This window comes from Balaenoptera musculus, chromosome 2, assembly GCF_009873245.2.
Source record: "Balaenoptera musculus isolate JJ_BM4_2016_0621 chromosome 2, mBalMus1.pri.v3, whole genome shotgun sequence".
Classification (NCBI taxonomy): domain Eukaryota; kingdom Metazoa; phylum Chordata; class Mammalia; order Artiodactyla; family Balaenopteridae; genus Balaenoptera; species Balaenoptera musculus.
Window position 1 is genome coordinate 82,150,875 of NC_045786.1, and position 13,101 is coordinate 82,163,975.

General features: G+C 38.0%; 1 protein-coding gene across 1 annotated transcript in view; it reads left to right on the top strand.

The window, feature by feature from the left end:
* Positions 1-478: 478 nt before the first annotated feature.
* The window catches only part of TRPM7 (transient receptor potential cation channel subfamily M member 7), a 118,863-nt gene continuing 106,240 nt past the window's right edge, over positions 479-13,101 (top strand). The window contains exon 1 of the mRNA XM_036841909.1: positions 479-739. Within this exon, the coding sequence (XP_036697804.1) occupies positions 737-739 (3 nt within the window). The 5' untranslated portion in view covers positions 479-736. The remainder of the gene's footprint in view (positions 740-13,101) is intronic.

Sequence of the window (13,101 nt, forward strand, 5' to 3'; positions counted from 1 at the left end):
ACAGGGGAAGCTAGAGGAAGAACATGATTTGGGTCACGATAATTTTCCATTTTGGACTAGGAGACAGCAACATGGAAGGCCTCCACCCTCGCTGAGGCACAGCTACGGGGCTGGGAAACGCTGCTCCAGAGCGCAGGCAGACGCCAGGCCCAGTTAGCAGAGACGAGACCACGCCACAACTCCCGGCGGGATCCCAGGGGCCTGAAACCTTAACTCTCAACTATCGCTTCCTTAAGTTCCACTCCTCGAGCTGAGGCAGATGTTTGTGCAAGTCCCGCCTAGGTATCCCACGGAGATCTGGAGAGAACACCCCACCCAACTCGGCAGACCCGAGGCGCTGGGACTGGGAGTGCTCGTGCCCGACGCGTGCGCGCGGCGCGCAGGGAGGCGGCCTGGAAGTGAGGGAGCGCGCGCCCCTCACGTGACCCGGCCCGCGGGCGGCTACGCACACGACGCGCCCCTCACGTGGTCTGTCTCCAGCCCCGTCGCCGGCGGAGGCGGGCGCGGGCGCGTCCCTGTGGCCAGTCACCCGGCGGAGTTGGTCGCACAATTATGAAAGACTCAGTTTCTGCTGCTAGCGCCGGAGCTGAGTTAGTTCTGAGAAGGTTTCCCTGGGCTGTCCTTGTCCGGCGGCCTCTGCTGCCGCCTCCGGAGACGCTTCCCGATAGATGGCTACAGGCCGCGGAGGAGGAGGAGGTGGAGTTGCTACCCTTCCGGAGTCCGCCCCGTGAGGAGAATGGTACTGGACCCACGCAGGCCCCGGCGGGGGAACGGCCCTGGGGGTTGCGGGCAGGGAAGGGGGAGGACTCGGCTGGCAAGTGTGTGCGCGGAGCCGCTCTTTCTGGGGCTATGGACCGCCGGTTTGCCTTGAGGCTTCCGGACTTGCCCTGGCGGGACGGGAGTGCAGTTCTTTCGCGGGTGAGGAGCAGGAAGCAGGTAGCAAATCTGGCGCGACACCTCGTCGCGGGAATCCCCTGAGCGGAGCCCGGGCTCAGGCGAGGGCTCTTCGGACCGGCAGAGGCGGGAGCCGCGGAGGACCTGGCTGAGCGGAGCGGCCGCAGCGCGCCAGAGGCAGCGCTCAGCCTGCAAGCTCCGCATCTCCCAGGAGCGCGTTCCTCCTGGCGCTTGTTGCTGGCAGATAAGGCAGTCAAATGCTCTGCTCAAGTTCTGCATGGAAGCGGAGGGAGGGCTGAGAGGGAGCAAAAACGGGATAGAGGATACGGCTTTGGAGCTGTGCCTTGTTTGCTGCGCAGCGTGTACTCCACAGGTACATTTTCCTCTGGAGCCCAAGAGGAGCGATTAGACGATATTGACGCTAGATCTGGTTTGGAATTTTCTTTAGCAAGAATTAAGGGTTTTATTGGGGCGCTGCTGTAGGTACCGAGGTGATGTGTTGTCTGGATTTATGTCGAACCGCCTCATTCGTTGCACTAGAGAACGGTTGGTCGTGTTTTAAACCAAAGTTGCGAGAGGGATGCGGCGCATTTCACCTTCTGATAGAGGTTTTTGTTAAGGGCAGGAATAAAATTAGAAGATTTCTCACAAAGAAAGTCATTTAGATCAGAGACTTGAAGAGCGGGTAGGTATTCCTGGTCAGTAGTTGAACTAGATATGCTTCATGCAAACAATTCTCCCTCTGCTGGAGTCTGGCAGGTTTACTTTTCTCTAGAAACTAATTCAGGTACCATACAAATTGAAACCACGAAAGTAGTTATGCTTTGAATAAATAGTACACCTTTCCATTATTTCCCACATTTTTCGGTAATGTAAAGTCAATAAAAACGTCATTTTACCTTTTTTCGTAATTTTTAAAAGAAGGGTTTGTTAAGTTCCTCTACCGACGCTAAATTTTAACATTTATTACTTAAGTGGATTTTAAGGGAATCTATTTTGGCGGGGAGAAAGTTGAATCAAAGTGCCTTTCATTAAAAAAAAAGCAAACCATTAATACTGTTCAGTGATGTGTCTAGTTTTCCTTTTTTTAGATGGTAAATAGCATACATTTGAACATACCACTTAAGTATTTAGAAAAAAAATTTAGATACGTTAGACAATGGAAATGAAGACGATTCATCATCTTAAAAGCCATTGCTTCCTACTGTTTGGTTAAAGCAACCAGATGACTTTGTTTCTAGTGACTTTCTAGTGAAAGTCAATTTCTTAGTCTTACCTCAGGTGTTGTTCTTAAGTCCAGCCTCTTAATGTCGCTATCCACACACTTTGAAATCTAGCCTTCAAAAATTGATGTGGTCAGAGTTTCTCTTGTGTTTGTTGTCTTTCCATTTTTCTAGCAGATGCACCCCCCGCCCCCGAAACAACGTTTGTATGCAGTATTGTTGTTTCTACAGGGAGAAATTTTCACTTTAAAATTTGAAATTAAGAATCTGATTTTATTTTTTACGTTGCTTGGGTTCTGACTGCTGTTGAGTTTTGTGATTTTCCCTACAATTTCCAATTAACTTACAGTGAAACCTTAGGATAACCTAATACTGAGGTTCTCCAATAATGATAATTTGTTGAGCCTCCTCAACTTTAAGGTCAACACTATGACCTGAAAGTTTCCCTAAGTATGTTGTAGCTACAATGTATAATTCTTATTGTAAACTCTTGTTTAAGGTCTTTGCTTTAAAACTAATCAGCCAACAGACCAAAAAACAACACAAAACAAATAAAATACCAAGAAACACAAGGTAAACTGGAGTGGAATAAATTTTGTTACAAAATTAAAAACCATGGCTATTAGAAATATTTGTTTCATTCATTTGGTAAACACTTAGTGTTTAATATATTCCAAGCACTGGAGTGGCAAAGATGTGTTAGACAAGTTTCCCACTTTCAAACCGCTTACATTCCAGTTATTTATAAAAGAACTACCTGTCTGTTGTCAATGGAAGATGCATACATCACAAAACAAACATTTAGTGTCTAGCAGGCTCTGTGATACTCTGTCTTGAAGGGCAGTATAGATATGCAAAAAGCAAAAAGGTAGTGTGATATTACTGCATAGATTACTGTGAAAGTATAGGGTAGTCAGGGAGAGAGAAAGGAAAGTCTGGGTAGGCTTGCAAAGGAGCTGATAGGAGAAGTGAGTGTCGTAGAGGCAATAGGAATTAATTAACTTGGAAATAGAAGGTATGCAGAATTTGGTATTGGTGGTTTTAGTCTAAGGGAACTGAGCTTTAGAAGAGAAGAGCATCCAAGGAAATCCCTGGTCCAGTGTTTAGGACTTGGCGCTTTCACTGCTGAGGGCCTGAGTTCGACCCCTGGTCGGGGAGCTAAGATCCTGAAAGCTGCACAGTGCCGCCAAAAAAAAAAAAAAAGAGAAGAGCATCCATAGTTTATCCTCAGATCTGTTGTACGAGTACTGTATGTAGTTTAGAAAGAGTGAAGTATGGGATGATATATGGGGTACTAGTCTGGGAGTGTTATAAAGATAGGCAGGGACCAGATTTCTGAGGGCAATGTATGTTATGCAAAGAAGTTTGGATTTTATTCTGGAGATGAGGGGGTCCACTGAAGGAATCAGTATGGAGGGTGACTTGGTGTGTGTTTAAGCTGAAAAGAGAGACCATAAGGAGGCTGTAACAAGACCAAAATATTTAGGGCTTGAAGTAAAGAAGTAGTAGAAGAAAAGAAGGAACTGACTGAGATGTTTAGGAGTTAGAATAGTTAGAATATTTAGAACTTGGTTCCTTTGGAGGAGGTGTGTGTTTGTGTGTTAGCAAATGTCAGTAATAAGAACCAGACATAAAATGAAAACATGTAATAGTTGAAGTCATTACTTAATATGTGCAAATATAATACTTAAAGGCAGTACTTAAAATTGTGTTTTTGGCTTTTATTTTTATTTTTTTTACAAATTTATTTATAGCTGCATTGGGTCTTCATGGCTGCGCGAGGGCTTTCTCTGGTTGCGGTGAGCAGGGGGCTACTCTTCGTTGTGGTGCACGGGCTTCTCACTGCGGTGGCCTCTCTTGTTGTGGAGCATGGGCTCTAGGCATGTGGGCTTCAGCAGTTGTGGCTCGCGGGCTCTAGAGCGCAGGCTCAGTAGTTGTGGCGCATGGGCTTAGCTGCTCCGTGGCATGTGGGATCCTCCCGGACCACGGCTTGAACTCTTGTTCCCTGCATTGGCAGGCGGATTCCCAACCACTCTGCCACCAGGGAAGTCCCTGGTTTTGATTTTTAAATGAAGGTCTGTTGAAGCAAACACTTCTAAAATTTAAGTTTGAGAGTTCTGCCAACCATAGATATTTTTGATACAGTACTCTGATATTCTCTTTCGTTAACATTCTAATGTGGGAGATTTCAAACATACAAAGATATGGTAAAATGAATCACCATATACCCATGACCCTTTTCAACAGTTTGAAACATGTGAATATTGTTTCTGCTATTATCCCTCTGATTCCTCCTCAACTGGGTAATTTAAAAGCAAATCCCAGACATGTTCCATCTACAGGTACTTCGTTATGTGTATCTCTAAAACTTTAACACATCCATAGTACTATTAGCACACCTAAAATTAATAATTCTTTAATATCATTAAATATTCAGCATATTTCCTTAATTGTCTCATGTTTTTTTTCCCCAGTTGGTTTGTTTGAATCAGGATCCAAAGAAGTCCACACAGCATTTGGTTGATAAATAAGTCTCAGTCTCTTGTATCCCCTCCCCCCCTTTTTTTGGTCTTGTCATTTAACATTTATTTAATGAAAAAAAAAATCCAGATCATTTGCCCTGTAGAATTTCCCACAGTTTGGATTTTGTTGAATGTATCCGTATAGCATCCTGTAACATGTTCCTTTCTCCTCTGTATTTCCTGTGAACGAGTGGTTAATCTAAAGACTCTGAGATTCTAGTTTGATGTTTTGGCAAGACTGCTTCACAGGTAGTGCTGTTTACTTTGTATTGCATTACATTAAGAGGCACATGCTGTCTGGTTGTTTTTCTTTTTTTTATGTTAAGATTGGCCAGTGGGTTGGTGTTGTCAGCTGCCTGATCTTTGAGTTGTGAAGTTCCCCATCATACATTCACATAATAGTAGCAATTGATGATTATTGCCATTGCTCAGTTATTTCACTCTGGGTTTCTGTTTCTCCTTTCTTTTTGGGGGAACCTTTCAGCATATGATTAAATTTTACAGTGTTATTTTATTTTATTTTTTTTTAAAGAGATTGTTCTTTAAATGCCTGTTTTAAGTCTGGTGCCTGGAGGCAAAGTTCAGAGTAGTTGAGATTAGTTTAGAACATGAGCAACATTTGGCTATCTATGGGAATTTGAACTGAGTCATTTATATGAATTGGTATAAAAACACTTAGATGTGTGTCACTTTTAGAAGGGGCTTTGTAATTATTAGATTAGTTTGAATATGAGTGAAATGTGTGACTTGGAGAATTGGACCTCTTCTAGTTTATCTTTATAAAAATGTTGGTTTAATTTGAATTAAGTTACTACTTTTAGATATTTTGTTGACCCTTTGGTTCGGTTCACCTAGGATTTAGAAAATTACTCTGGATCTTTTGGGGGAATATGTGTTTAGTTTCCTGACTACCTAAAGGTTTTAGAACCCTGTTGAAGAAATTTTGGTGTATGGAGGTAAGCAGTTCTTTGAAATTGACAGACTTGCCTGTTCACCTAAGCATCTTTGCCAAGTCACACTCTTTTATGAGCGTCACTGTTACTCTGTGAAAGGCAGATGGTAATCTTTTTTATACTTCACCTCAGGAGCAGTACTAGGATTAAAGTCTGTGAAACACTATTTGTCCCTCCTTGCATCATGAAAACATGTTAATAACTTAACACCTCAACTATCCCAGCTGCCAGACTTCTGAAAACTTCAACCTTTGGAAACCCAACTCCTCATAGAAAGAAAAAAAGCTTTTGAGCCAAGCCATTATCAGAAATATAGCACCCTTAAGCCCAGAGTTCACTGGTTGAAAAATATGTGCAAAGTGATATTTAATAGGCTTAGTTACCTGCTTTTCTCTGACAGTTTGGTAGTACATTAGGAATCATAGAAGGAAAGTTATCTGGGAAGCAGACTATTACTGTAAGGAGGAGACTGGAGAAACATTAACTAGAGTAGAAAGATAAGACTGTAAATTACCCTTCAGTATGTGAACTAGCGGTCTTCCTTGTTTTTGAGTATAATTTACCATACCCAGTACCTGGAAGGTGCTCTACCCAGAAGGTACTCCTGACTGAATAAAGTGTGTTATAGACTTTAAACAAATTTTCACAATATTAGCTGACATGTATTAGCATTTTGTGGCCATTGTTCTAAATGCTTTACATATATCAATTACATATATCACTCTCAAGACTCCATTATGAAGTAGACACTTTTTTCGCTCTCCATTATTTATATAAAGAACAGAGAAGCAGAAACACTCACCAAAGGTCATAAGGCTGTTAAGTGGAAGAGTAGGTGTTGACTTGCCAAATTATAGAAACCTGGAGAAGGATCTTGATATTCAGGGGCATGTATATTAGTGAGATGTCAGATGACAGGTGTTAACTGTTAAGTAAAAAAAGTTAAGGTCATTTTAAAAAATGTCACCTTTAAAAAAATTTTGTCATACCATATTTTCTTTAAATGCTATAAAGCTTAGTAGAATTTCCTTTACTACCAAATTTCTATGTAATAACTTTAGGATAGGTTGTTTATAACTCAGTTGTATACATGGTATTTTGACGAAGTGCAGAGATTTACTATTCTGAGGGGATCCTTAATAGATTGGAAAAGTCATTAACTAAACTAAATAGATTTTGTTATAGGTAGAACTGGTTAATAAAAACCATAGATGCTTATAATGAGTGTATCAACAAAGTATCATCACACTACTCAGGGACAGAGAATAGGTTGTTATGGTTTACTCCAATATGAAGGCTCAAGATTTGTAATAGAGAATGTCCAATACTTCTTTAGATTTCTCTTTTTCAGATCAATTTTTGTGGCATCATCTGAAAACATATCAATCAATGGTCATTGAATTAGGTATATGTGATAGATCCATTTAATTCAACAGATTCTGTTGCTTTTGAAAAAATATTTTATTAGGTAATAAGGAGCCAGGGAAAAAAGTGCAGAATTTAAATTGTGCTATTTCACTGAAAGTACATAATATTTTAAAATAAATGTATATAATTTGAGTTCTTTGGTAGTTTTTTTTGTTATGGAATTCAGATGTATAAGTGTGTAGATCATAATATAGCAGACAGTGCTTATCACCCAGCTTAAGAAATAAAATATTACAGACAAAATTTGATGTACCCCATCAAAATCTCATTCCACTTTCCACTTTTTCAGACATAGCTTCTATCCTAAATTTAGCCTTTATTGTTCCTTTGGATGCTTTTGTAATGTTGTTACCTAGAGTATGTATACTATATAGTGGTCTTCTGGTATTTCTACGTTTGATATATATAAAATGATGTACATCTTTTTATGGATTTTTTTTTCTTTTTCTTTTTTATTGAAATATAATTGAGTTACAATATTAGTTTCAGGTGTACAACATAGTGATTCAATATTTTTATAGATTATACTCCATTTACAGTTATTATAAGGCAGGGGATATGGGGATATCTGTACACTTATGTCTGATTCACTTTGTTGTACAACAGAAACTAACACAACATTGTAAAGCAATTATACTTCAATACAGATATTTAAAAAATAAAGTTATTTTAAAATACAGGATATATTTACTGTGCTGAACAGTGTATCCTTATAGCTTTGTTTTTTCCTTTTTTTTCTTTTTAATGAACATTCGATTTTGGAGATTAATTCATGTTGATACATGTAAGGTTTAGTTTATCCCTTTCAGCTGCTATATATTATTCCATTATAGGAATATGCTGTATGTTGTCCATTTTATTGTTACTGGGCATTTAGGTTGTTTCCAGTTTTTTTACAAATAGTGATGTAACATTCTTGTATGTATCATCTTATGTACACCTGTGAGAATTTTTCTAGGAAGTACATATCTAGATGTAGAATTGCTGGGTCATAGGGTAGGTGCATCTTCATCTTTGTAGATATTGCCAAAGTGTTGACCAAAGTAGTTGTGCAGTGTCCACTCCCTCTAGAAATATATGAGAATTCTTTTTTTTTCCCCCCAACATCTTTGCCAGCACTTAATTGATGAGGTTCTTTTATTTTGCCAAATTCATGAATGTGTAGTAGTTCCTCATTGTTTTAATTTGCATGTCCCTGTCCACCGATAATGTTGTGTATCATTTCAGGTTACAAGGTTTTGGCTGTGGTTACCTCCTCTCTGATGAATTGCTTTGCTCAGTTTTCTAATGGATTATCTTTTTCTTTTTTATTATTTACTTCTAGAAGCTCTTTATGTATTCTGGATACTAATTTTTGTTTTGTTTTTTTTGTTTGTTTTTGTTTTATAAGCTACAAATACCTTCTTCAGTCTCTAGCTTTTAAAATTTTTACTTTGTTAATGGTGGGCTATTTACTTACTTTTAGGTTGTTGGTGTACATTGGTTTTTAATTTTAGTGTAATAATTTATCAGTATTTTCTTTATAGCATGTGCTTTTTCTTATCTTGAGGTCATAAAGTTATTTATTTTTTGGTAGTAGTTTTAAAGTTACGACTTTAACCCGTCTAGTATTCATTTTGAATTCTAGTGTGATAGTTCATATACATATAGTATATTGGTATTATCTCCTGATTTGTATTGCTGTGTCTGTCACACACCAAGTTTCCTTAAGTGCAAGTTTCTAAGTGATTCACTCAGTTGTTCTGTTTGTCTTTTGTGTCAATATATTTATTTGGATTTTTTAGCAATCTTAGCAGTCTGGTAAAATTTCTTGAGTTAGTGTAAGAAATTTAAATTTTTTTTTTTTTTTGCCAACATACTTATCTTTTTTTCTCCTAAAATGATGAATTTTGATCCCTTTTCGTTTTAATAATAATTCTTTATGGTAAAAATGAATTATTCTGGGTAAGACTTTATCTAGAATACCTGAGGAAAAAATTACTGCTGTTTGAGCTAAATTGAGGTTGGTCACTTTTTAGACTCAGTGTCTAGTCTTCAGTTATTTAATATCTTGGGCTCCATAGTATGGCATGATGGCAACTGCTCATACTTATCTTTATCAAACATTTTCTATCCCTTAAATTGAGGGCAGTATTGGGCTGGTAAGCAGTCAGGGTAGCAATCTCCACGAGGTCAGCAGGACAGCAAAACCAACAGAAAATAAGATGGGTTGTAGTAGTTGGACTTTTTACAAACATAGTCATGGTCTGAATCTGATTCTGTTTATTTTTTAATATATAAAACTTTCCCAACTGTTTATCATTCCACAGAAGACATTCAACAGTGTCTTTAAAACCTGTTCAGAGGGTTCACATTTGAATTATCAGTAATATCTAATTATTAATTAGTTAAGTGGTTGGCAGCCAATTAAGCACAAGAGCAGAACTCTAGCGTAAGGGCCTGTAGGAGTGCCAGGAGATCAAATAAATTGGACTCTGACAGAGGAAGTCAAAGAGTGCCAGCTGTTTTCAACATTTTGCTTCAGGCTAACCTTAATTTTTCTTTGTCATTGTGCTGTTGCTGGCAGGAATGTTGACCTTTGTACAAAATTATCATGTAACTCAAAATTTCTAAATCTGTAGTGTCATTTAACTTTTTTAAGCTACTGCATTTTATTAGTAGGCAAACTTCCTTTTAATTTGATTGCCTTTTGTCTTGAGTATGGGTCACATTTTCCTGTTTCTTCTTATATCTAGTAATTTTGGATTGTTATCATAGGTGTTGTGAATGTTAACTTGGAGAGACTCTGGGTTCTGTTATAGTCCTCTGAAGACTACTGATTTTGTTTTTTAAAGTAGTTGTTAGGGACTGAATGTTTGTGTCCTCCCAGAATTTAGTGTTGATGGTATTTAAAGATGGTGCTTTGTGGAGGTAATTAGAGTTAGATGAGGTCATGAAGGTAGGGTCCTTATACGAAGAGACCAGAGAGCTTGCTCCCTCTCCTCGACACAGTGAAAAGACAGCTGTCTGCAACCCAAGGAGGGGGCTCTCACCAGACACAGACCTTACTAGCACCTTGATCTTGGATTCCAGTCTCTAGAACTGAGAAAATGAATTTTGGTTGTTGAAACCAAAGTTAAGTCTTCCAGTATTTTGTTAACAGCAGTCAAGGCAGACTAGGATAGTAGTTGATTAACTTGACTGTACTCAAATTCCAAATTGTGTCTCCTTCAGTGGGCAGCAAAAATATCTGTTCAGTTATTTTATTCTTAACTGACATGCTTAAAATCTGCCCCATGTATACCTACTTCATGGGTCAGCTAGATTTGAGCAGAGTTAATGTGCAGCATTTAAGGTTCCCTTTCTGTGACTCTGTCCTTTGCAGAGTCACTTTTTCCATCACTTTCCAGCTGCTGTTGTCACCTTGAAGTTGCTATTCTGGTTCTTCAAGCGAGTAAGACTGTGGGATTTCTATTGGAGTTTTAGCTACTTAGTAGGTGTGGAGTGGGGCCTGTCTTAGGCAAAAAATGGGAAACTCACTCAGTGCTGTTCCTTTATCCTAAGTACAGACTTCATCTGATTTCTGCTTGCTTTTGGTTGCCTCTCCAGTGCCATTAAGTAGTTGTTTTTTTTTTTTAATTTTTATTTTGTCCAGAGTTTATAGTTATCTGTGGGAGGGTTAATCCAGTAGAACCTCCATAGGTGGAAGCTCCTTTCTAATATTAATATATAGAACCATAGAGTGTATTTAGTTGTAAAAATAGATTGATTTTCACGTTACCTTGAAGTAGAATTTTTAAAGCAATCTTTTTTTCCCCCAGTTTTTGCTATCAGCATATAGGCAAGAAGGATGTGCTATTACTGACTTGTTTGAAGAGTATTATGTGGTTAGAAGGTTTATTTATAGCATATGTGCCCCTTATTGCTATGAGACAGATAGGAAGAATTTATAACTGAATTTTGAAGAATTGTGAAATATGACTGTGTGTGCGGCATTTTGCTAAAACACGGATCATAGTCTTCAAAGCAACATTGTGAGTTAGGTACTGTTATTTTTTTATATTATAGGTGAGGATACAAGTTCAGAAACTTGCTTAAGGTTGCACTGACAGTATAAACAACAAAGCTAGAATTCTAACAGGTTAATCTGACTCCAGAATCTGTTCTCTTTAACCACTGAAGATCACAAAGTGATACCTAAGTTTCCCTCTTTTGCTAACGTTTTGTGGATATAGTTAGTTTTTACTTTACCTAGAGCATTTAAGTTTAGGAATTTTCAGATTTGTGTTTGTAGTGTGCCACCTTTTGGTAAAATTCAGTAATGCAGTCTAGCAAAAGAAGTATAAAATCAAGAATATAAATATATATATTTATAATCCAGGGTACATTTGATTGGATACCTGATGGCAGAGCAGAAACTCAGAATTTCAAAAATTGCAGAAACCAATCATTGGGAAGGATTTGCAATTATCAGCTGGGATATGTGACTATCAGGTGTAGGAAACCTGCAGGAAAAATCACTTTGTTAATGTACATCTAAAACTCTTTAGCCCCACCTCTTTTTTCACCTCATTAGAAAGCAACTTTTTTTTTTCTTTAAAAATATTTTTATTTATATTTATTTATTTATTTATTTTTGACCATAAGAAAAGCAACAATGATTGCAATTACCAAACACGAAACACACTCATACTATGTCATAATATTGACATTCAATCCAGTAATCCTCCACTGTAACAGCTTCTTTACTTTGCAGTGAAAATTGATTTGTATATTTTTTGCCTCTGAGTCCTTGTGGGATTTTTTTTTTAATTCAAACAGAAAGTCACAAAAATATAATCATCCTCATCAGTTCACTCAGTCCCATGTAAATAATATTTTTTTATCTTGATCTTTTGTTAGCACTTTTATGAATTCATCAGTTTTCCGTTAGAGTTCTGAAAATGCTTGTTCATTCAGTTCAGCAGTATAGTCAGTTACCAGAAACCTGTACTTCTCAGAGTCTTTTCCATGAATTCCTTGAAGATGAAACCCTTTTATAGGAACATATTTGCAAAAGCATCAGAGTACACCCAGAACTGTCTGTAAATGACAAAAGACTTAAAAATGACCACGGTTAAAGATATGACGAAAGTTCATAATAATTCAATTGACAAGGAAATTTAGTTATTTCTGAGATATACATTTTAAAATAATAACTAGAATTATGATTTATAACATTATACCAGAACATATAAGATTTTTAGAAATTTTATGTAATGTCTGAAACATTTATATTAACATATTTCCATACAAATAACCCAAAGAGAGTTTAGTATTAGTTGTTTTTTTTGTTTGTTTTTTCACACTGCAGGTTCTTACTAGTCATCATTTTATACACATCAGCATATACATGTCAATCCCAATCGCCCAATTCAGCACACCACCATCCCCACCCCACCGCGGTTTTCCTCCCTTGGTGTCCATACGTTTGTTCTCTACATCTGTGTCTCAACTTCTGCCCTGCAAACTGGTTCATCTGTACCATTATTCTAGGTTCCACATACATGGAATACATTATACATACATTAATATACGATAATACACGATATTCGTTTTTCTCTTTCTGACTTACTTCACTCTGTATGACAGTCTCTAGATCCATTCACGTCTCAACAAATGACTCAATTTCTTTCCTTTTTAGGGCTGAGTAATATTCCATTGTATATATGTACCACACTTCTTTATCCATTTGTCTGTCGATGGGCATTTAGGTTGCTTCCATGACCTGGCTATTGTAAATAGTGCTGCAGTGAACATTGGGGTGCATGAGTCTTTTTGAATTATGGTTTTCTCTGGGTATATGCCCAGTAGTGGGATTGCTGGATCATATGGTAATTCTATTTTCGGTTTTTAAAGGAACCTCCATACTGTTCTCCATAGTGGCTGTATCAGTTTACATTCCCACCAGCAGTGCAAGAGGGTTCCCTTTTCTCCACACCCTCTCCAGCATTCGTTGTTTGTACATTTTCTGATGATGCCCATTCTAACTGGTATGAGGTGATACCTCATTGTAGTTTTGATTTGCATTTCTCTGATTAGTGATGTTGAGCAGCTTTTCAT